General features: G+C 38.5%; 1 protein-coding gene across 2 annotated transcripts in view; it reads left to right on the top strand.

Moving 5' to 3' along the window:
* The window catches only part of TENM2 (teneurin transmembrane protein 2), a 544,454-nt gene that overhangs the window by 354,528 nt on the left and 164,033 nt on the right, over nucleotides 1–25,893 (top strand). For both annotated transcript variants that reach the window (XM_010579129.1, XM_010579130.1), the window contains 2 exons: nucleotides 2,855–3,089; nucleotides 16,175–16,413. In XM_010579129.1, the coding sequence (XP_010577431.1) occupies nucleotides 2,855–3,089; nucleotides 16,175–16,413 (474 nt within the window). The remainder of the gene's footprint in view (nucleotides 1–2,854; nucleotides 3,090–16,174; nucleotides 16,414–25,893) is intronic.

The following is a 25,893-nucleotide window of genomic DNA, read 5'->3' on the forward strand; positions in this document are numbered from 1 at the left end:
TTATTTTGCGCACTACATTTTATTTACTGTGTAGGATCTGAGTCTTGAGGCAGATTAAATTAATTTGTGGTAACTTGAATTCAGTTCTTGCTTCCTTAATCTTACAGAAATTCTGTTCATTCTTATTGATGTGCAGTTGGCTCACTTTTAAGAACAGCCTCTATGATTTTGTGGTTCCAAGATTCAGAGTCTTTATTTAGCTGGCACTACTGTGTCTCTCGGAGCAAAACTTTTTTGTTTCTGTGGGTATGACTTTTCCATATTTATCCTCCGAAAGGAAAAGCTGCATCCAAAGTAGTTAAGAAAATATGAAGCACATGAATCTTCAGAAGTAATTTTTAACACAAGGGCACACATTTGTATTTTATCACTCATAAATATCCACTTACTGAAATTCCAGCATGCTTTGTTTAAAGCCAGAACACAGACCAGGAGAGTAATTCCACTTAAGCTTCTATGCGTGTGGATATTGTCCAAACACATTTTCTTCCTGCTGCGTCTTACTCCACGTGCTGTTGGGGAATGGCAGAGGACCTAGTGTAGATTAGACATTTGATGTTCTAGGGGTCCAAATGGGGGCTTTAAATGTAAAATTTTCTGGGCTAAACAGTCTCTTTCAAGCTTAGGTAAGACACAGCCAAGGCAAGGATAGTGAGGAGAGCAGCACGTATGATGGCCCTAAAATTTAGGATGCATTCATGAAAGGTGACTTTGTATTTAAAGCAGTTGACACTACCATAGGGTGAGCATTCAGGCAAGAGACATTTTAAAAAGATAAACAAACTTCTGTGCAAATTTAAAACAACATGTGAAGGATGTTGAAGAATTTATTATAATTCACTTCTTAAAGTTTCTTGTCACAGGACAACTTCTACTTGCCTTGTGAAAGTCCCAGTAAACCTGTCTGTCTCTTCTTTATTGGCCTGCGCTTCCCCAGGCCCACAGTAACGCTTAAGAAAATTAATGATCTCTCTCCAAAAAACCTCTGTTCTCGTTCTGTTCCCTGGCTGTATTGCTGTTAGGAGTAGGTATTCTCACTAGCTTTTTCCTGGGGCGGGCAGTCGGCAGAGCAGTGCCAGGAGAGGAGCTGGTCCCAGGGGTGTTGAATAGAATCATAGAATAAATTAGGTTGCAAAACACCTTTAAGATCATCGAGTCCAACCGTCACGCCAACACTGCCAAGTCCACCACTAAACCACGTCCCTAAGCGCCACATCTACCCACGTAGGAAGAGCCCAGGCGGGCGCTCAGGACCAGGCAGGACCCAGTCACCGCTGCGGCTCGGGGTGCCGTGCCGGTTCGCCCCTCTGATTGCCAGTGTTTGAGTTGCAATATCATGTGGTTTTCCCTACACAAAAGACAAGAGATTGGTTACTTCTCCTTTCTTGGATGGCTTAACATGGGAGTCTAAAATATCGCCCTGGTTATGGAAGGTGCTTTCACCAGAACTTTAGCATTCAGAAGCCTGAAATGATGCACCGATTTCAGTTCCTGGCTGTGTGGCCTCATTCTCAATTGGGATTAATCCCCCTTGAATGGTTTGGGGTTTGGTGGTTGGGGTTAGTTGTTTTATTTTGGGGGGGGGTGGTGGTGGTGGTCTTTTTTTAAATATTGGTCTTAGTTAACTTACAGTTAATTAATCAGTTCAGCAGTTTTTCTATACTTCATTGTTTCATATAAAAATAGATGTCTAGCTGCAAATGGTTTCCCCTTGTGATGTTTTCTTTTATTGCTTGATTCATTAAGTACAGAATGTGCTTCAGTTTCTAAAAAAACCCATACATCATTATAATTATCATTTCACTAATATTACTTTTTCTGATTATTGTTCACTAGAAAACTACAACTTGATGTAATGACTAAAGCATGTGGTTCATAACACACAGTGTTTGTTTTCTTTAATCTCTTTCACTGTTTTTCTTAGAAGTAAACCATTGCAAGATGTGGAATTGCACTTAAACTTATTTACCATTCTGCATTTATGTTTAGAAAAGTGACTATGCTAGAATGACACCTGCTTATTCTGTTTTCTTCTCATGTGCTTTTTTTTAATCCACTGGCCTCATTGATTAGAAAAATTTATTTTCATTATCAATGCAAACATGTCAGTATTCGAAGAATGAGAAAAGTTTATATCCTTCTTTATATCTAAAAAACATCATCTGTCATTTTTCAGTGAAAGAAGCTGAAAGAGTAGCATAATTTTCAGATCTTGGTGTGTGTTTGTGGCATTACTAAATAGAAAAATACAGGCCAAATCCTGATCGCATGGAAGAACATGAAAGATATCGTCATTGCATTGTTGCTCTCTTTTCATATTTGGAGTTTAAGCTTTCGCTGGCACAAATACTGTTTGTTTGAAGCTGGTAATATAACAGTGAATGAGAGAAGATTGAGATCTCTGATTAAGTTTTATAGAAGCCTAAAGATGGTATTCTCCAAAGCTGTGTTTAATCCCTTAAGGTTCATCTCCTTAAAGTCCTTGATACTAACAGGGAGGAAAAAGTTCTTCTGGGTGGATATACAGAATGGTCAAGCTAGACTGCTGCCCTGGCTCCTCCACAGAGGATCCTTTCTCCAGGGAGAATCCATAAAGAAGTATTTCTAAATCTAAGTATAGTCTTCGTGAATGTCCCAACTGTGCAACCTCAAAACACTGGTTTATATCTCTGATCTCTAATAATCACTGATCTGATTTAACCATGTTTTAATGCCTACAGGTCCAAAAGGCATGCAGGTTTAGCTTCCTGTTTGTGGGGTTTGGCTTTTTTTCCAGGCAGCAGTCCCTTGAAAATGCCAAGGAGAATAGTATCATCAACACACATTTGTGATTTATTTTTCTTTTCTATTTTAGGCCCTTCAAATCATCACAGCCAGTCAACGCTGAGGCCACCCCTCCCTCCTCCTCACAACCATTCACTGTCCCATCATCATTCCTCTGCCAACTCCCTCAACAGGAACTCGCTCACAAATCGCCGGAACCAGATCCACGCGCCTGCTCCGGCGCCCAACGACCTGGCCACCACCCCCGAGTCCGTGCAGCTCCAGGACAGCTGGGTGCTCAACAGCAACGTCCCGCTCGAGACCAGGTGGGTCGCGTGGACGGACACCCCCGGGGGATGCCGGTGCACGGTTCTCTGAAGTGCGCGGAGGGAGAAAACGGTTTGGCTCCTTAGGAGATGGAGTTTAGTTCACTTTGGTGATGTCAATGATGGTTTTGGCTGACACAGCATTGGGAGTTAGTGACATTAGAATACCCGCCAGCCTCTGATTTGCTTTGCGTCGGAAGGTAGATAGGTAACCATCTCTCTGTTCACATGTCCCTTTTTAAAACCTTTTATTCATTTGGACCATCCCTGCGTACAAAACTCATGGTATTAGCACAGCATATTTTACTCACAGGCTCAGGGACAACTTACTTCATAATTCGTATTGACTGTGTTGCTGAAAAATTATACATTTTGCCTTCCCTGCAGTAACAAACAGAGGCTCATTTGAAATTATGCATTTGGGAAGACCTTGAGATACAATCCCAGATTCGAGACTGACAGTACTATAATTTTAATTTATATTTCATCCAGTATGCAAGCTCATTTTAATCTCTTCTGTACGCGTTAACAGCTTGATGCCCGTGGGGCAAACAGTTGCATATAAATGAAAAGGTGCAGCACTTAGGCCTGCCAGATAAATAAATAAATAAATGCCTGACATGCTGCCGTTCTAAATATTCCGGTTTGTTGTCATTTGGGGTATGGAATGTCAAACATATTTAACTTGCGCTTTAAATAGCGGAGCTGGCAGAGCTGATCTCCCAGAATTTAAAATCAGCCATTGTGGTGCTGAAAAAAGCCATTGGAATAGTCGCGTGTTCTTGCTTGCCCAGAGAGCTCTAAACACAGCGTACAGGTAGAGGAGCTGCACTGCTTATAACACTGGCTCGTACCGTGGCTTCAGCTGCTTGGTTGCCGCAGCTTCTGAGATGTTTGGTTTGCAATCTTCCAGGAATTTAATGCCGCTCTGCTGAATTACACCCAGAGTAGCTAGGTATGGTATAGTTACACTGCTGTGCAGTCCCAGCCCAGTCCCTCCCAGATTTTCATTAAATATTGCCTTCTGGTTTGGAGCTCTGGGAGAAGTTGGTGTAGCAGGATTGAGGCTTACAGCACCCAGGCCATTGTTATTCAGTGGTTAATCAGTGGTTGTAGCACCATGGGGAGCAAATGAGACTGAAAAGAGCAGGGAGTCTGTGCCCAGCCTGTGCTCCTGTGCCATGTTGGAACACTCACAAGGAGCTTCGTTCGCGTTGCCCTACTTTACTAAAACGGTAACATGGGTGCCATGAAGAAGGGGGGCGGGGGTGCTGAACAGCAAATGCAACTTATCCTAAAGTCTGAGATGTCCAAAAAAAGAAAGGAAAGGGATTCTTACTTACTGAAGGTTTGGAGCTAACTTTGGCCAAAAAAAAAAAAAAAAAAAAAAGGAGGGAAGCCCAGCTCTTAACTGCTGCTTCTGTGAGAGCATCTGCTACTATTTAGAACTTAATTTTGCCATCCTGAATTTGGTATTTATTGCTAGGAACTACAAGATAAAAATATTGGTCCTATTCAGCCTGGGCAATTGTTGCTGTGTGGTTCATTGCCTAGGATTATAACATACTTTTAATTCTAGTGTAGAGTGATCCCTTACTGTTCCTTGTCTATCTGTTTTCATATGAAATTGTTCTTGGGTACAATAGTACCTGAAATATGTAATTTCTGATGGCTTAAGATTGTCCCAATTTACCAAACAATTTATATGGAGAGAATTCCTTGGGATATTCACAAAAGGATTCTTTGTCATAATACTGGCATCCCTGAGAAACAGGAATGGGCATTTGTCTGGCTGTTTTTCTTTTACTGTCTGATTTTGTGCCTATTCCCTGTCAGTGGAGACTATCAATTCCATTACTGACTTCAGTTCTTCTTATTTTCTTCTTTTTTTTTCATCATAAAACCTCTGGGAATATATATCTATTCATGTTGATAACAAAAGGTTACTTTGTGAATACGGTTATTTTTGGAGGCTGCAAGATACCCGGCAGTTAATTGGAGCCTTTCCGTAGATAGGTTTGTCATAGGCAAGCATTAAGATATTAGAAAACATCCTGACAGGATTGCTGTGTTCTAAGACTATTCCAGAATTGCTTCAGGATCGATTTTTCTTCTTTTCTGAAATTACACACCTGACAGGACTTGGTGACAAGTTTCATCACAAGAATATTAACTCAGAAGATGATGGGGGGGGGGGGTTGTTGGGGTTTTTTTTTCTGGTTTGCAGTGAGTTTTGCTGAAATTGATGCCTGCAGATTCATTGGGGACTTTCAGAATTAGCCTGTAATTCTTTCACTTTAAAACCGATATTTCATGTACATTCATAGCAGTAGCCACAGGAAAAAAAAGGACACGTGGTAACTTTTTAGTTCAGCCTCTACTTTACAGCTTTGGCTTGAGAAACGCTGATCCCTCTTATGCTGCCTCTTCACAGTGCACTACTGCATAATTTTTTTTTCTTGTTGTCAGTTTATTAATCTCACTAGTGGAGTGCTCAGGAGGCAAAGCCAGCACTTGACAGCACCTGCTTTATCAGGAAAAAGTTTCACAACTTTTAGTTTTCACCTTTCAGTTACCTTCAGTAGATTCTGCTCTCAACTGAAAATAATGTGCAAGTGGTCACATTACTGATTATGAAACAAAAAGCTGTACCTGAACTGTCTGAAGGGAATGCTTTATGTCAGCACTACAAAACTCAGATCACAACTTAGATTCCAGACGTCTCTTTATCTAACAGTACCGAGCGCTGAAATCATTGAATAATACAACGTGTGTCTGCATGTCGTTATTCTTTTTTTTTTTCTGGTAAGGATGTTTTTCCCTTCCCTTCTTTCGCTTGCCATCTTAGGCAGTTTGGGCTAAATTCAGACTGTTTGGAGACAGCACATTTTCCAAATATAGCCTTGTCCACCTCTTGTTTCAATATTGATTGGGGGGGCGGGCAGGGCGGGGAGTAATCACATTTGGTTTATTTTCTTTGTGATGTAAAGTAAGCTTTTACTGCTTGCACATGTTTTCATGTACCCTCTTCAGGCAATTATACCCCAAGTCTCCATGTATCCTTTGTGGTTGTGTATTTTTTACACAATTATGCTTAGCTGTGTTGCAGTAGCTTGTTGCTTTTAGTGGAGTTACAAGATTGCAAAATGCTTATACAGAGTTGCTAATTATGCTTTTTTGGAATCATAGAATGGTTTGGGTTGGAAAGGAACTGTAAAGATCATCTAGTCTAACACCTCTGCCATGGGCAGGGACATCTTTCACTTGATAAGGTTGCTCAAAGCTCCGACCAGCCTGACCCTGAACACTTCCAGTGATGTGTGTTTGATTTTAGTGTGCTTGTTTCTGGTTCAAGGCAAACAAATATGGACTATATCTTCCCTAGTCCGCTGCTTCTTTATGACTGCAACAGGCCCCCAGGCTGGCTTCATAATTGTTCTGTTTTCTTTGAAATAAGGGTCCATAATGGAAGGGTTGAAATATCTTTAACTAAGGATGCAGTAATGCATCGCCGTAGCATTTTTATGGTGCTATTTTTATGGTTCATTTCTGCAGTACTTAGATGCTTTACCTTTAGGCTCGGAGCTGCTGTTTAATGCTCTTTAACTTTTATTGTCCTCTTGCAGTCTGTTTCAAACCATCTCCTCCTCCTCCTTTCCAAAGTGCTGGTTTCTACGTTTTCCAGTTAAGAGGTGTTCTTTTATTGCTTCTTTAATCATTGCTTTCGAAGAGGATGAATGATGAAAATACTACCTTTGAACATCCCGGTGTAGGTCTCATTACTTCCAGACAGCTAGAGAGGCAGTGCTCTGCTTTAAAGCTTGAAACGCTTTGAGGGCACAGGGAGAAAAGTATGGCTTTGCAAGGAAGGTTTGCATCACTCTTTGCACTGTAAGAGTCCTCCCTGGTACGGGAACCTCACACAGGGCCATCTGCAGGCAGCAGTCAAAAATGGAATGACTCATAAGTGGGGATAACAGAAGAGCTTTCATGCATGGGTGTTTGACTAACATTGCCTAATGTACTAATGCCTGTTCCGGTACTTTATATTGATGTTAATTTAGTTGGTACCATTATAATTAATAATACTTAACCCAAGAGAAAAAAGACAAAATGAAATAGAAATTAGTTTTATCCTTTTGTCCCCTACTTGGTCTCCTACTCTGAATTATTTTCAGTCCAAATCTTTTACTTGTAAAGATAATTTTGTATGGATGTCTATAATTTCTTTGAGCTTGCTCACAAGGAACTGTTGCCAGGCTTCAAGGAAGACTGTAATGTACTTTCTCCTATATTTCAGGAGAAAGGATCATGGTCACTCTTCTGCTGATTACAAAATCAGTTACTTTAGATCTTGTGAGCTCTAGTATAAAAGCAGTGGTCCAAATCTGGGGTCATTTAAGCAAAGTTCAATTTAAAGACTGAGCAATCTGACAATTAGCTTTAAAACAACCCACATGCTGCTCTTCAAAATATTTGCCTGCTCCTGGGGTTCAAGCTATATTTTTTACTTTGCCAGTCCAATTCCAACACAGTCATTCCGAGTGAGCCTGAGGAGACAGAGCTAGGACAGAAAGGGGAGATTAATGGATGGAGTAGCAACATGAGTTCTATCCTAGTCTGCACCAATGCAGTGCAAGAACTCAAAATCATGGGGCATCATAGCAGGGAAACATCTGCGCTCAGCATTTTTGTAGCTGCAGCCTTCCAGGCAGTGAAGGAATGAATGTGGCACACGGCGGCTATACATAGGCTATGGCAGTCCTGGCAAAAAAGCCAAGAAAATAGTACATGAAGAGCGGGATTTAGTGCTAAGTGTTTGTTTTGTTTTGAAGAAAGAAATTAAATATCTGACATGTTGTTAATACTGCATTCAGATGCTGTACCACACTAGGGTGTCAAGATCAGCTGCAGAACTTCTGAACTGAGTATGTAAATTTGAAGTTTCTGAATGTGTAGAAGTTCCAAGTTACAGCCGCTCTCCACAATTGTCTGCCTATTTTCAATGATGTCTCAATATTTTGATATCTTTATACATAATGCAAAATGTTCTGGAACAGAATAGTGAAATGAAATTTCTTTTCCTTTTGTTAATGCAAATTTCTAGGATATATTCGGCGTAACACAACTACTTGGAACAGTAAAATAACTCTTCACTCTAATTTTGCTTTGTCTTACGTGGCTTTCTCTTACCACTTAAACTATATGGCTACAGGCATATATGTTAGAGCAATTTAGTCCTCTGAGTTTGAGGGCTCGGGCAAGAACTGACTCCTCTGTTCTCTTGTTCCTGCATGTGAAGGTTGCAGGAAGGTTGTGGACTTTCCAAATAAATGGGATCTGCATAGATAGAGGCTGGACCTATTTAAAAATCAAAAGCATTTTAAAGAGTCGAGTAAAGCACAGTCAAAAGCATCCCCAAGGACTTTGCACACATTTGGGCCATGTACTTGGATGAATTCCAAAAACATTGTAGAAAGGTCATTTTTAGCAGGCTACTGTAGTATTGTTTTCATAACAAATGTAGACTCTGATAGAAGAGAAAAAAGGGTGAAGGAAAACACTACAAAAGCAGGTTACATAATGAGTGATGGTTCAGAAAACCAATCTAGATATACTCCCACTCACATACACATAAGCTCAAAGACGTTTTTACAGATTGCAGATAATTGCATGTTTTTATGATCTTGTTGGTTTGCGTTTTTAAGTTTTGGGTTGTGCAGAGTGAACAGGCAGCATGAGTGACTGTACGGGAAGAGGCAGGCATGTTTAGGGTGGTAACGTTTTATTTTTAAAAAAATTAATCTCAAATTATGTGATTTAGGTTTCTTTTTTTTAAGTTTACATGTAGACTGATAAAATTATTTGAGAGATTTGAGTTTATTGTTCTATGCTATTATTCTATTCTATTATTTGTAGTCTACTATTTATAGACTTGAAATAGCACTGCCGTTAGTACTTTTTTTCTTGTTAAGTGAGTAGTTGAATTAAGAGATAGTGAAGAGCTTACATGTATGCTTTTTAAAATAGAAGTGTTTTGAAATTATGTTCATTCATCGATGTAGAAAGCTAAAATTGAACGGACCTATTGAAATGCAAAACACTGTTGTCATTATCATCATTAACAGAAAAACAAATGTAGGCATTATTGGATGTCATTGCTTTGACTGCACTATGCAACATACTACTCAGAACTTTACAGCAGAAAAGACACAAGTTTTTCCATGTAAGAAGGGAAAGGTCCTATAGTTTGAGCTGATTCAGAGGTGCTTAAATCTTCCTATATCTGCATTATTCATCCTACTCCCATTTAATGTAAGTACATATGCAAAGTAACTGATTTTTTGTGATTATGTCTGCAGCTATTCCTGTTACTCTTTACTAGGCGTTAACTAGCAGTTTCATTGCTGCCTTCCTGGAGAATAAACAATAGTGTGAGAAAGATGGGCATAAATTTAAAGGGCAAAGCAGTTATTTACTGGCTAACTCACACAAAAGCTAACCAGGATTTCAGCTGACAGGCTGAGTGAGTGTGCTCACCACCGGTTGCAGGGCACGGAGAATCTCTTCTGGCCGCGCAGGCACCAGTCAGGAAGGTAAGGGCTGGCCCCTGTAGCTCCCGGGGTTGCCAAGCTGCCTTGTGCCACCAGCTCCACCAACACCAGCCATTCCCCCAGCGTATCCTTGCTAGCCTTCCTGGGTTTTCCCCTTTCAGATTTTACGCCTTTCCATGTCGGTGTTCTCCCTCTCAAATTCTTGAGCTACCAATGATCCCCATCTCAGCAGTCCTTCCCCTCTCCATATTTTTCACCTTATCTTTCTACAGACTCTCTCGCAGCTCTTTGTCACAGCTCTCCGAGCAGCCTGAGCCAAGGCTATGCCGTTGGGACGTGTCAGGGCTAGGCCTGGAACACAGCAGCAAGAGCCCCAGGAGAGCAGTCCGGATTAGAGAGAGAAGGTTGTAAAAGTTTATCCAACAGTACCTCAATCAACATCTTCCAGATAAAAAGCAGGTGGTCCTGTAAGAAGGTATCCAGTACAGAGCTAAGGCAGCAGCTGTGGTACAGTACAGAAGTTTTGCCTTTTTTTACCTTCTCTGCTTTGAATTGCAGCTTTGTGAACATTGCCTGGTTTTTTTTGTTTAATAATATGACAGATCGGGGTGCCCAAAGGCTGGCACCTGCCTTTTTGTACAACACCTACCTTCCTGTCAGACAGATTTCAATTACTCTGCTTTTGTGTGTCCAACTGCGTCTTTGTTAAGAATGTGGAGATGGCAGTGACGAGCTAGTCTGGTACTTAAGGCAACATCCCTGACACTCTGCTTTACACTTTGCATTTTTTAGAAGACTTTGCCCGGGGGTATGAAGAGCCCAGCCTTTAAGGAATCATGAACCTTTCAAGAGCTGGAAAGCTGGTATTAGAGCTGCGCTGGAAGCTGGGTGGCTGCTGCAAGGCTCAGAGTTACATTACATTGGATAGAAGTGTCCCATTGCTATTGATGTGTTCATTCTGAATTAGTTTCCATGCCTGATAGAGTGTCCTTAGTTCCTGCACCGTGCACACTTAGTTACAAATTGACTATCTGCAGCAGGCTGAAAACCACTGAAATAGTGTGTTGTCATGAGGGCTTGTCCTCTCTTTGCAACAGGCCTTTGGGTGTGAGGGTGCCCGTAGGCACACTTGTGTAAAATGGCTGGTTCGTATATGTAAGTGTGTATTTTAAATAGCTTTCCACTGAAAAAAATCAGTTTTGCTGAGTTTAGTCTGTAGATTCGATGTGAGACAATTTCTTGTAACTATACAATTTAAACACATATAGATGACATTTTAAACCTTTATGGCTAACTTTAGTGCATTTGGAGAACACCTAAGTCCCTGTGTTCTAGATACTAAAAAGACTAGAAACTTCTGTGCAGTTTTACCACATCAGAGATTCCTCAGCTGTGTAAACCTGGTTGATAATCCTGTGTTTCTCTGCAAGAACCAGAGAGCAAGAACATGCAATAAAATCTCATCTGGGGAAAGACTGAGAGACCCTTTCACAGGTGACCAAAGCTTGCACCAGTCTAACACTCAGAGTTCATTGTAGCATAAAAGGCATAAGAACAGCTTGTAGTTTTCTTCAGTCTTGGTTTCTTTTTGTATGGAAGTTAGAAAACTGCCATAAAACTTCACTGTATGAATTTGGCAGCCACTTTGAGGCTTCCACTGACATAAAATGACTCATGGCTACTTTTTTGGAGGACTTAGAAGACTACAGAAGATTAGGGGTTTTTTCTCCGATGAAAGAGAGCATGTTACATTCTGTATTTCATTGTTTTTTTCTGCTAAGAATAAATGTCCAACAAAATTATGGACAGGTATGATTTTTACCATAGCTTGAAGATATTTTTGAAGCCCCTAGAACCACAAAATTGAGCTGTTACTGTTTTCTTGGTATGTATCTTTTCTATTTATTAATTACTATTTAAAACTCATGGAAAAAAAGACAATTTAAGCATTACAGCTCTCTATTTCTTTTTTCATACAGAATAAGCTTAGGATAGTATGAGGGAAAGAAGCAATTTATGTTAGAAAGTATCTCGTTGTTCCTTTCTATTACAGTTTTTTCATTGCACCCCCCCCCCCCCCTTTTTTTTCTCAACTGGTTCTTGCAGTGTGCTGCTATGACAATCTGGCCAGAAAGGAGGGAAAAAAAAAAGATTGTTCTCTCAAAGAATATGAAAGTTAATACAGTCTCTGTCAGACCACTATTCCCTGAACACCAGAGGTCCTTTTGACCTGTGGGAAAATAAATGCTATAGAGAGCTCTGAATTAATGAAGAAAGCAAAATATAGCTTTTTCCATTTACCATTAGTCCACAGAACTGTAGACAAATGTCCCCTTGCAAGCTCAACTTTCATAAATGTCACCTTTCTCCTGGCGTCAGTGATGAGGTCCCCATCTGTGATCCAACGCATCAGCAGCACACGCTGCTTAAAACAAAGAGGGGGGCATTTTACAGCCCAGAAAGCTGCCCAGTGGTAGAGGAGAGCACTGACCGAGCTACAGGGTTAACTTTTTTTCTGTGAGCAGCATGCGAGCTCTTTCGATAGCTTTCATGGTTGCCTAAATTACTGAATCGTTGTATACTGACAACTGTATTTTGTAGTTTTCCAGTATAGGAATGTCTTCGTGATGCACAGAAATTAGGGAGACTGGGCTGAAACTTAGCAAATTTACTCCCATGTTTTCAAAATAGAAATTTAGTCCCACTCTAAATCAAATTACTAATGCTAATTGTGAGGTAGAAAATGTGTTTTTCTTAATATGTTTGATAGGTGAACAGGTAAGACAGACAATATACAGGTTTTTTAATTCTAATATGGAATGTGTTTGAATGTAAGTGAATGGGTACAAATAAGATTATTTCTTTTCATAAGGCCTCATTGTACATACCTCCCAGTCTTACCGCTGTGAGACTGTAATTAATGTTGATAAATGCTCATGTTCTTTCTGTGCAGCTTGAGCCCACAGACAATTGGTTGTACCAGAGCATGTAAAATCCCACATAAAAATATAGCTATAGATCACTGGGTTTAGGGATAGAGTTGAGACAAGTCAATTTATTTCCATTAGTAGCTGAATCCAGACTTAAAACTCTGGGGGTCCTAGTATTTTGTCCATTATGTTCTCAGTCTTTCTGGTGTGCTTTAGTGTAACTTAAGGTATCTCTGCTAATCAGGTCTCCAGCTTCTGAATGCAGTGCCTGTTTTCCAAAATGGCTTGGTGGATATTTAACATATCTTTAGTTAAATGTCTTTTAAAAGTTTTGAAGGCAGAATTTCTGTACTCTAAGATGGTGTGCTGTCTTCTTATTGTTGCCACTTTGTCAGAAATCCTCATATGGTGACACTAAGCTTTCAGCTTTCAAAATACATGGGTAGGACCCGCAGGTGTGACAGAATTCAGAGGTTATCCAGTGATTTTTTTTTTTTTTTTGCTTTGAGAATGACAGCATTCCACATATCTATTTCAGTCGGCCTTTTTTGCTTCGATCAAGTTCTAAGCAGTTTTAATGATATAATAAAGATCATGTTTGCATGGAAGAGTATTTTGGTTTTCTTTATATACTTTATGTATCTCAAAGTGGATCACAGTGGAACTATTTTTTTCTTCTACTTTTTTTTTTTCTTCTTACATGAAACAGTATATGATTGACATGTTCTATTAAAACATATCTAGATATTCATTAATTCAATTTTAATGGGAGCAGAGTTTCATTATATATCTGTGTTTACTTTAACAATGCTTTATATTAAAATTTCTGTTGGTACTGTAGCTGCCTTCTCAGCTAAAGAGGACATAGAATTCCTGGGTTTAAAAACCTTGACATTTCCGATAAGGGCAATGCCAAGGACTGCAATTTCCAGTTTGATTCTGTGAGATCTGCTTTTAGGCAGGAAAAAGAAAAGAACTGTAAGAACTCTTTGTTGTAGACCCTTAGGTCCAAACCTGAAAGGGCCGCTCATGCCATGAGGATTTAGGAGAAGGAGGTCCTGGTCTGAGGCAGATGCAGAGTCAGCCTGAATGAGAGAGATGAGCCTTCCTATCTGCCTTTGTCTCACTAGGTCTCTCTTCCTTCTGTCGTTCCTTCTTTCCTCATGCTCCACATCACTTCAATCCCTAGTTCCTATCCTGGAAGTTGTATCGTGTTCCCAACACTGGTGAGCAAGAAGAAAGGACTAAAACTGCTTCTGCTAACAAGTGGTAATCAGGTCTTAACCAGACAAAAGGAATAGAAGTGTCAATAGATCTAGTGTAACACAACCAGCCTGATAACATCCTTTTCCCAACAGTTATTCTAATTGAATTGTTGCAAAGTAAAGAAACATTTAAAATGAAGTGTTCATGAAATCAGACTTTCATTATTTCTTGCTTTCTTGTAACTGGAAGGTGTGTTTTTTTCTTTAAAAGGCTAGGTAATTTTGAGGGGGAAACCCTTTTAGCATTTGCCTTTACTGTGTTTTCTCATAGATCTGTACAATGTGCAGAAAAGAAGCAATTCTAACAGCTAATGAGCCTCACTGATAAGGAAAAAAAGAAGGGCAATTTTATTTGAAAAAAATGACAGAATGTTTCTGTTAAGTAACTGGTTAGAATATTCCCCTTTTTATTCTGCTTCTTTCTTTGTTTTACAAATACTGCATTAAAAAAAAACAAAAACAAAACAAACAAAAAACCACACACACACCCCCCGCACAGAATTAATCTGCTTAAGATAGTTAGGCTTTGAAAGCCACTTCTGATTGTGCACTTGTGTGTCTGAAGTTTCTTCTGCCATGTCTCCAAAGCACAAAAAAACACTTATGACAGTGATTACTACCAATACTACCACTAACTTAGGTGACGGAAATATTTTCTGAAACAAGCTGAATTTTTATCACTGTTATAAGGGATGTACAAGGTCATTTGGTGTTTAAAAAAACAAACAAACAAACAAACAACAACAAAAAACCAAAGACAGTGTCAAACTAAGTGATCTTTCGTGTTCATTAATAGAGTTTATTAATGATGTCATTTAAAAAAAGACCATATTTTCAGAGACTGTCTTCAAATGTGAATGTTTAGCCATAAAACTGGGAAACCTAGCCAGCCTTCCTCTTACTGTCTTCTACCTGTATGCAAATTCTATGCAATTTATGATGCACTGGGTTTCATTTCAAAACAAATATTTTAATGTTGTTTAAAATCACTTTGATTATTCTGTATAATAAGTATACAGTAAACTCTATGCTTGGAAGTATGCGCATGCATGATGATGGGTTGGAAAATGCACTTAGGAACACATTTCAGTTTCAAACTTCCAAATCGTTGTAGTAAGCAGTGACTGAAATTGATTTTGAAGTTCTAACAGGTAGTTTGAGAGTGACATACTAGATTCTGATCTGAATAAAAATGTTAAACATTTTTACATTTGAAGTAAGACTTGGGTTATTTTAGGCTGTGGTTTTGATTTTGGAGATTACTGAGTATCTTCATTCTAATTGATTCCAAGAAGCACTTGTTTTTCAGTGCTCTGAAGGGATAGGGTATGGAAGGAATCTTCACAGCTCTTTTGTATCCAAACAAGTGGCCTGCTTGAAGACCACTGCCTTTAATCTGTGCTTCTTCTTTTATCATTTACTGAGAACATGCTTGTAGTCAGTTCTTCCTGACTGTGAAAAGTTAATCTAGAGAAGCCAGTCTTCGAGTTTGCTTTCTCCATTTCCTCTATCTGGAATGTGTTGGCAGCATTTTCTGAGATTTCGTTAGGTAGTATATTTTGTCCCTTACTTTCTTCTTAACTTATGTATGGGCACTTAAGTCCTCTTTTCTTCTGCTGAGTTGTGTGCTTTTGGTGATTGTCTTAGTTGTTCAAACCAAACCTGTGAACCGTTAAAAAAAAAATGGTTAATTTTAATTCTGGTAGGATCTTTTCTTACAGGACTATGGTTTTTGCTCAATACGTTCTTAAAGTTTTTTGCTGGCAGCTTTTGCTGAGAGTGTTAATGAGACTCATAATTTTTTTGTCTTAGAATATTTGTTGGGTAGTAGCTTCCACAGGGAAATCATGTAAACCCGTGAACTCAGAAAGGATGTTTTCTCATAAAGTGTTCTGTTATACTAATAAACGTTACAGGTATTTTGTAGTGGAATTATTTGCTTTGTCCTAAGCAAACACAGGCCAATAGGAATTGATAGTGACATCACTTCTGAATATGAGCTTTGTTACTAGCACTTGAACTTCTTACAGGTGCAATCTCAACTGGTACTCAAAGACACATCATCAGTCATGCTGGTGTTTTACCTGCTATCTGGTCGAGTTGCATCTAATTATAGAAAGGATTACGCAAATATCCTGACACTGTGTTCTAGTGACAATTGTTAAGCTCTGGTAGCAAAAAGACTGAGAATTTTCACCTCCTTACTTCTTCATACAAAATCTTTTTTCTTTTTAGTTGAATTTAACACATTGTGGCAGCTGGAATGGAATAGGAAATATTCTTTCTTAACTACAGGACTTGCCATTTTCAACTATGTTCCATTTTATGTTTTTCAGGCATTTCTTGTTTAAGACATCTTCTGGAACTACTCCGCTGTTCAGTAGTTCTTCCCCTGGTTACCCGTTGACCTCAGGAACAGTTTATACTCCACCTCCCAGACTGTTACCTAGAAATACGTTCTCCAGGAATGCATTCAAGCTGAAAAAACCCTCCAAGTATTGTAGCTGGAAATGTGCTGCTTTATCTGCAATTGCTGCTGCAGTCCTGCTTGCCATCCTGCTAGCATATTTCATAGGTAAGGCTGTGTTTTCTCTGTCAAATCACATAGCTATGTCAGCAAATGAAAATTCAGCAGATAAAAGGATGGTCAATCTGTTTCACAAATTCATGTTCTTAATGAGCAAAGAAAATTATTATTCGTTATACTGATTAATGAGGAAAAATAAAATGCTGAAGTCCTGCTCACTGTCATAAGAGCAGCAGAAGCAAGAAATCGATTCAAGATTCTCAATGTGCAGTGTTAACTTTAGGTGTCAGATGTGCATCTCTCATAGATGGTCCAAACAGAGGGTGACATAATAATTTTTTTATGTACTACCATATGTTTAAAAATATTTGGAAAAAATGGTGCTAGGTGGTGAATCCATATAAGTGACAGAAGCTACTATCATTTGAATTCAAATATAGAATCATAGAATCATTTAGGTTGGAAAAGACCTTCAAGATCATTGAGTCCAACCATCAACCATGCCCACTAAACCATGTTCTGAAGTGCCTTGTCTACGTGCTTTTTGAATACCTCCAGGGATGGTGACTCAACCGCTTCCCTGGGCAGCCTGTTCCAATGTCTGACAGCCCTTTCAGTAAAGAAATTTTTCCTAATATCCAACCTAAACCTCCCCTGCCACAACTTGAGGCCATTTGCTCTCATCCTGTCACCAGCCACCTGACAGAAGAGACCAGCACTCACCTTGCTACAGCCCCCATTCAGGTAGTTGTAGAAAGCAATAAGGTCTCCCCTCAGCCTCCTTTTCTCCAGACTAAACAGCCCCAGCTCCCTCAGCTGCTCCTCATAAGACTTGTGCTCCAGGCCCCTCACCAGCTTGGTTGCCCTCCTCTGGACACATTCCAGCAACTCAGTATTACCATCACATGCTGCCTTTAGATAAAAAAAACTCACAAAATCATTTTGATTAATAAGTCTTGATCTATATCTGTATGCCTAAATTCCTGGTGATGTTAGATCTAAATAGGTAGTTCCATTTTGTGTGCTGTTATTTTCCACATTCCACACATCCTTAGTATTTTGTAAGCAAAAATATAGAAAGGAAACTCTAAATGTTGTGCTTATTCCCTGTGATTAATATATTAATGCTGACCACACCATGTCCTAATTCCTTCTGTGGTCTGTCGAGATTTTTTTAACATGCTTCTGTTATTTGTCTTTCTTAATTTAATTAATTTCTGATTCTGTTGTGTCCCACCCCCCACCCCCCTGTATCCCCCTCATTGTCTGTTGTTTTGGAGGTTTTTCTAAGTGTCTACACACACTAGCAGTGTATTTTGTACCTTTTACAGTGCCTTCAACAACACCTTGGTGACAATGACGTCCTGCACAAACTCTCTAGCTCCTCTAAGTAAATGGCAAAATTAGGGTAGCTTGTCGATATTTTCTGTTAATACTTTCCAGACCTATTCTATGTGGTTTTTAGTTCAGCTCTGAAACTATTCTCATATATAGTGCTCAAAAGACCTATAAAGATGTACTGAATTTTCTCCCTATTCTCTCCATTTGAAGAGAATTATTTTCTTTTTTTGGATCCCATATAATCTGACTCAACAGGATAGACATTGTTTTCTAAGGAAACCCCATTTTTCATACTAATGAGCTTCCATATGTAGTTAATGTATTCAGTAGTAAGAGAGAGCTGACTGGCTACTTTATTGCTGCTGTCTCTTTAGGCCAGGCCTACATCCCAGCATATTCAATACTACAGAGCTAACCATCTTTCTATATTTCTTCTGTGGAAAACCTCAGAAGAATAACAGGCTTAGTTTGATACATAAATAAAAAGATTGGAAAGCACGTGATTTATTGAACTTGACAGTTATCATACAACAGCTCTCTGAGTGATTATGCACATGGGAAATGATATACTGCAAGTTGAATATTTTAATCATGTGCATACTTTGAAATGATGGATTATGAAATGTATTTTTTCTTGGTATTTAGGTTACTGTAATCTAAAGCAAAGCTTTGCAACATGGTTATTGCTTTCTACACTTTCATATACTAAGACAAGAGAGAATGTAAGGCAATGCGTTGACTCTTAATAATTGATGAATGAGCTATTGTTTCAAGTAATGACATAAGTGATCCGTTTTGACAGAAGTTTTTGAGGTCTTCTTTCCTGCCTAAAGAATGATGAGCGCAATAGAGTTGGCTAGTGAACACAATAAAGCAGGTTTTAGGAAGAGTGTTGGCTCAAGGATTAAATAATGAGAAGTTACCTGACAAGCTTCATGCCACACACAGTAAAGAATAAGTATATTGAAGAGCAGCTGTCAAAACCAGAAAATAGCTGCAATTAATCCTGTAGGTAAATTTGATGGCTCCACTGTGATCATAATTTAAAGCGACGGAAAAGAGAGAAAAGAAAAGAAAACAAGAAAGAAGTTGCATTGCCTTAGGTGCTTGTGAACAACAGAAAGGTAAAAGGGGGGTGCTTTAGTTAGGCCATTCATTAATTTAATTCTCTCACTCTTAGCAAAAACTCGTAGGATTCATTCCACATGACAAAGAGCAGGCATAAGACCATCAGCTATAAATTAATCCACCCATCAAATTGCTGGGACTTGCTGTCCTCCAGTAGTGTGACTTAAGGTGATTGGTACTTAAGGTGCTAAATCATCTCCTTATTTAAAAAAAAAAAAAAAAGAAACAAAAAAAAAAAAAAAAAGAAACAAACAAGAATTTTTCCTTGTTCTGCAGTTCTCTGGAGGGTTACCTTCTCCTGGGTATGTGCAGAACTTGAGTCCTGGGGAAACTAAATATCCTCTCTCCTGGGGAAAGAGCAGCAGTGCAAAATACCAAGTGTCCTGCTCTTCTGCAGCTCTTTTGGAGCTCCTGACCCACTAATCCCTGAGCTGCTGTGAAGACAAAATAATTCTGTCTTGCTCTGTCAGGAGGAAAAATGTTTTTCTGTTTTCAAAATGGGTGACCAGAATAATGTTCAGATCAGGCCAAAATCACAATTCTGTCCTAATCATTGAGACAGTGGGAAAATGAGAGCTGTTAATCTACCAGGAGAGCTGTCAGTCTCAGGAGGAAGAAAGATGTGAAGTTCCCCAAGACACACGGGATGAAGGGCTATACTCCATATTGCAGTAACTCCTCTTGATGTATTTTGCTGTCAGAACTACAAGCATAGGAGAGGCTTTAAATGTGCTGATAATGTTTTTCTGCCATACATCTCGGCAAAGAAAATTTCTTGCTCTCTACCATAGCAGAGGTTATACTGGGGTTACATTAGCTAAAAGTAATAGTTATGGAAAAAGTCATCCAAATTTGCAGCAAATGGTTCTGCTGCTTAGGTTTTTCAATGTATCTAGGCTGTGTGAAGATAATCATATCAATGCTAATCAGGACTAAATGAAAAAGGCAATGCTGGCAAATATGAGGTATATTATATTGAAGGAATGCTTTGAAGTTCTCATAGTGTTCAGGATTTCTAAATGAATAGTCCTATAGTAAAAGAGATGGGGCAATTGATATGGATAGATCATTGAAAACATTCTGTCTACACATTTAAACATGGGACTTTCAGAGGACTGCCAAAGATTATGGGTGGCATAAAAAAAATTCCTAATGAGGAGTGATTTAAAGAGACAAGCAAAAAAAGTATCATAACAGATAGAAAAGAATAAATACTTAAAAAATTATTTAGGCATTCCTATTGCCTTTCCGATAACACACAAATAAAAATACAATTCATGAAATGAAAAGGCAGTATGTTTAAAACTTTAAAAATAAATTTATAGTGCATAATAACATCTGGAACTTTTTGCCACACTACATAATTGATGCTAAATAAAGATACTACTGAGATTTTAAGAAGTTAAACATTTGTCAAAATAATGACAATGTCTCTTGTTAGAAGGAAACTTTGGTTTTTATTTTCTTTTTAAGATAGATTGATCAAGTAGATTGATGCTTTAGATCATGAAATGCCATTGAAGTTTGGCTATTTAGATAGAATCTTCCTTTATGGGCCAGTCAGTACCATCATTATCTGAGTTTTCCTAAATCTTCCTCTGAAACTTATCCTGACTAATATCTGGGAAAAATTCCTGCAGGTTTGTGTGCCACTGGTCTACTGGGACATGGCATGTGTATGTGCAAAATATGCTTGGTTTTGTATGCGTACAATTTGCCATCTTAGATATACTGTTCTATACCTGAATTCCTTTACCCTGACAGAATTTCTGCAGAAACTTTGACACCCATCAGATTCACCAGGTTGAAAATAAATCAAGCAACGTTGGTTTGGTTTTTTTGTTTTTTTGTTTTTCTTTTAAGGAATACACAGAGGCAAAAAATTTTCATATTGTTTCCATGAAAAAAAGCATTTTAAGATGTTTCTATGGCTGAGTGTCATACTATTTTTAATAGCAGAGAATAGGAAAAATTCACTTCTGTTAACTTTTTCCTTACATGGTATACAAAATGTTCTCTGCTTATTGAAAGCCAGGTTTGTCACTTCCCCTGTTTCTTCAGTAGCCAGATGTAAATGTGCAGAGTATAAATTGGTAGTATTGCACAACGTTTCGGTAACTTCCAGCATGCAGTACGTAAATAAAATTGTCCTACAATCCTGAGACATACGTCATTTCACAAAGCCCAGGAGTTATTCCCATTAAGCTGGGGTGACATATGAAGAATGTAGAACTAGCCATTCAAATTAGGACATCCTGAAGGTATTGGACTGGTGGTAAAACCCAGTTACAAGAAAGTAATTTATAAAGTGTCAAAAGAAAAGCATATACCACACATATTGTCTTTGTCAGTGTTCACTTCAGAGGTTAAGGGAGTGATGAAAGCATTTGTCATGTTAAATTAGTTTTTAGCTCTTTAGATGCATGCCAAACTTGGAGGGGAAAAAAGGAGAGGAAAAAGAGAGTCGCCTTGTGTTTTTCACAAAGTAATTGCTGCCAAACATAAATATCACATTTTTGTAAGCCCCTACACTGCTCTGATTTCTGCCAGTCTAACTCTGGGCATCAAAGAACATCTGACCATTAATATGTCAGTACGTTACAAATGTGGTAATTTAAAGTATTTAGGCTTTTCTTTGATACAAAAAAAAAAAAATAGAACTGTTATTTCCTGCAGAAATTAAAAGCTACAATGGGTTTAAAGATGCTCCACTTGAAAATAGTATCTTGAGAATCATACTGATAACTTTTAGAGGATTGATGCTGTCTTATCTACTCCTATAGTGCAAGAAGATATAGGAAAAATAAAAGGAAAATGACAGAAAGAAATTATGAGAATGGCATGCTTGCACTACATCTTTAGTGCATATGTTGCATATGAAAATGTTATTACTCATTTATTCTTCAGTGTTGTTTGGCCTTAAAGATATATGAGGTTTAAGATAAATTTCAGTTTTCTGCATAAACTTAAAATAATATATTCACTTCTGTGCTATAGAAAGGGCTGAATTGCCAAAGGGTCTGGAATTTAATTAAGCAAATGAAAATGTCCTTTTATTTTTTTAATGCCCTATAGGTATTTAAAATTAGAGCCTGAAAAAAAGCTGTACACAGAACAAATATTTTGGTAAATTTCTTGCTATTAGAAAGCATCATAGTAGGTGTTTGAAGGATAAAAGATGTATAGGCAAATAAATGGTTAATTAATTTGGCTATCCCGCTTGTACCCACAAAAGTATTCATTTGTTTCTGTGACAGTCAGAGAATAAAATTTATGGACTTTCTGAAAAAATTAGACTTGGAAGTAGAAGTCTTATCTTTACTCTGTATCAAATATGTGTACATACCACAGTTTGCATAAAATTGTATTCTTCAGGTGTTGATATCAACTTGAATTATTTTATTCCCACAGATGAGTCAGATATTTGCTAACGTGAGTGCCCATGTGAAGTTTCTTGTTCATTCATATTTGTAATTTCTTCCACTCATAAGTCCAACTGTCTTTTTGACCCTGATTCCACAGATCAGGATTGATCAAAACAGTTTGCTCAAGTGGCTATCTTATGTATCAATTGATTTTTTTAATCTCTCCGAGTTGTTTCTGATGAATGGCAACCTACATTTCATTTGATTTCTTATGTTGCATTTGTTATTTTTTACTTGTAGAGTCAGAAAACCACTGACTTTGTCTTGTCCAGACTTCGCTGAAATCAAATATGCTAGACATTTTGGAAACCAAGACTGAAAAAAGAGAAAATCATGCAAAGATGGAACCTCTGAGAGGCAGAGGTCATCTGGCTGCCAATCACTGCTATCAGATTTGCTTGAAATCAATGTAAACCAAGGGAGCTCTGCATCTTGCAAGATTAGCTGATGACAGAAGGTTCTGTTCTTAAATTTGCATTGAAAATAGGTGTCAGTTAAGGGGCAATAATTAAATTTTAGAATATGCCTGTCATATTCTGAATGTCACACATTCAGTGATTCTTATTGACTGTTATCAGTCAATCTGAGAGAGAAGAGAGTAATAGTAGCTCGGTAAGCTTGTCTGATGCTACCTCTGAGAAGAGAGACTTTGAGCCTTTCAGAGAAAAGCACGTGGCCCCATTCCATAAGAAAACTATGCACTAGTGCTGGGAATCATGGAGCCTGGCTCCAGGAGCTTTAGATGTGGCTTTCTAGCCTAGCAAGTGGCCTATTTCACAGTCCAAAGGTATGAGAGATTCATTAGGTGAAGGAGACAATTTTCAATTTTCCTAGAGACAAAATGTTCCGGTTGCTGCATATGCATAATGCCACAAAGAACAGGAGGATATTTGTGTGAAATTACTCCGGTATAGTTTGCCTGTGCTCTTCCCAAGTCAAAAATAAAAGCTTGATCTACATATTTGTTCCAAGAAAAGCCAACGCACCTATTTTTTTGCCTAGCAGAGATCTTGGAGGTAATGGAAGTAGGTACGTTTCAGTGTGAAGGGGCAATCTTATCAGCCTGTTCAATTCTTTTTGTCTTTGTTGAGGATTTTCATACAGTAAACCTCAGCACTTGAAACTAGAGTGAGACTAAACTTTTCTGTAACTTAGCATTTGAAATTGAAAACCCTTTCTGCTTGGCTACTACGTTGAACAAACATACTCTAAAACCTTGGCAAGAAACCCGAGACCAAGAGGATGTTCTCTTTTGTGTGTTATTGGGGTTGTGTTTGGGGGGGCACTTTTTTTTTTGGTTTTTTTTTAATGCATATTGCACAACACAATCTAGGATGGGTCTGAGAACACATTTTTCATAGATGCTGGCAGTGCTCCCCAGAAGCTGTTAAAACATATTGCCATGAACTTGAGTAAAGTAATGTAACTGCCTAGCTGATGCTAGCTATAGTAGGTGATGCTGCACTACTCAAAACATGTGGTGTGGTAGAGGTTAGTATCACAACAATGAGCAATGTGATGCCATAGGATAGCAATGGCTAACCTGAACATTTTAGAGAGATAATGTTTAAAATTAGTAGTTTAGTAGTACAATTATTCTTTATACAGTACAGGTTTTGGCTTTTTCTACTCAAAGCTGCAAGAATGGCTTCCTCAAAGAATGGCTTCCTCAGAGATGCTTGAGTTTTTTGGTTGTTTTGTTGTTTTTTTTTAAATTGTGACGTACATGCTGTGCTTCACATGCACTGTCATTGTCCTACTATGCACAAACTAGAAAATATCCTGGGTTTCATAATGGCTATGTAACAGAGCCTATTCTCACTTTCATCAGTGCAAATACTGAATATTATGAATTTTTTTAGTAGTCTAGGATTTAATCCCAGAATCACAGGTATGAAATCTTGTCAGGGCAAAAAGATAGCAGAGATAAGTAGATGCAAAACAAGTCTTGCAGGAAGTCAGGGGGAAAAAGATGAAAAAGCTTTGAGATACATCGGTGAGACATGCTTTATAACGTAGCCCAACATACTGAGATGAGACTATTTTTCAAGGGAAGGTTTAGCATAAGGGATATTGAAGATTAAATTTTGCTAATATAATGCTAAGTCAGAGATACCTATCAAATAAACCTGTGGTCATTCTTTCTGAAAAGTCAATGTTCAATATCAGTGTAAAATGTCTCATTTCTTCCTAGGGAAACATTGCTCTGATAGCAGCTATTTACATTAAGATCACCAGTTGATCATTTATGGATTCATTTATATTGATTATTTGTTGCTGTGCTGCTGTGGTAACTCATTCTGTTATTTTGCACGTAGCATGCTTCTGGATTTTATTCATTTAAGTGTAGAAGTATATGTTTGCCTTTAGGAATATAACTGTTGCTCAGTGGGGTAATAGCAGATTGAAAGATGTGACATGGATTTTGTAAGTGTGGCTAATGTCGCTCTTGCAACACTATTATGAAAGCCATGAAAAAACCCACAAATAAAAAATACTTAACTGTGCTAAAGAGACAATATTTAAGGAATATTCAAGGAACTTGCAGGAAGACAAAATATAAAAAAAGGAATTAATTCAAGTTGTGAAAATAATAAGACAGGGTGTCATAGTGTAACCCCAGCCGGCAACTAAGCCCCACACAGCCACTTGCTCGCTCCCCCCCAATGGGATGGGGGAGAGAATCGGAAGAGTAAAAGTGAGAAAACTTGTGGGCTTGGATAAAGACAGTTTAATAGGTAAAGCAAAAGCTGTGCACACAAGCAAAGCAAAACAAGGAATTCATTCACTACTTCCCATGGGCAGGCAGGTGTTCACCCATCTCCAGGAAAGCAGGGCTGCAGCGTGTGTTAATGGTTACTTGGGAAGACAAACGCCATCACTCCAAATGTCCCCCCCTTCCTTCTTCTTCCCCCAGCTTTATGTGCTGAGCATGACGTCCTATGGTTGGGAATATCCCTTGGGTCAGTCGGGGTCAGCTGTCCTGGCTGTGTTGCCCCCCAACTTCTTATGCCCCTCAGCCTGCTCGCTGGTGGGGTGGGGTGAGAGGCAGAAAAGGCCTTGACTCTGTGTAAGCACTGCTCAGCAGTAGCAAAAACATCCCTGTGTCACCAAGACTGTTTTCAGCACAAATCCAAAACATAGCCCCATACTAGCTACTGTGAAGAAAATTAACTCTATCCCAGCCAAAACCAGTACACAGGGTAACAGACTACAGAAATTATGGAGCAAAAGAAGTTGAACGGTGGTAAGAGAAATGACACATCACTAAGAAATGACAGAAAACGTTACTCACCATATAATATAATGTGGTGAAATTAGCTCCTTTCAGTAATTTAAAAACTATCTAAGAAACAGTTTTCAGGCTTGTTTCAGCTTTTGCTTATTCAGGCTTTAATTCTGTGTAGTCTTGCTACATCATACTTTGAGCTGCCTGCTTATGTCACTGCTCAAGATATAAAAAATCCCAGCCATCTTATATATTATATGTGTCCAGTAATAAAGTCATTGACTTGCCAAGGTCAGTGAGTTTGAACAATTAGCACGCCATATTCACGTTATGTTGTGCCTTGTTATTAATTCTTTATATGATAGCCTTGTAGCTATAATCAGGAAAAATAGCATCTTCCATGAC

This window comes from Haliaeetus leucocephalus, unplaced genomic scaffold (assembly GCF_000737465.1).
Source record: "Haliaeetus leucocephalus isolate CR32 unplaced genomic scaffold, Haliaeetus_leucocephalus-4.0 Scaffold656, whole genome shotgun sequence".
In the NCBI taxonomy this organism is placed as follows: Eukaryota; Metazoa; Chordata; class Aves; order Accipitriformes; family Accipitridae; genus Haliaeetus; species Haliaeetus leucocephalus.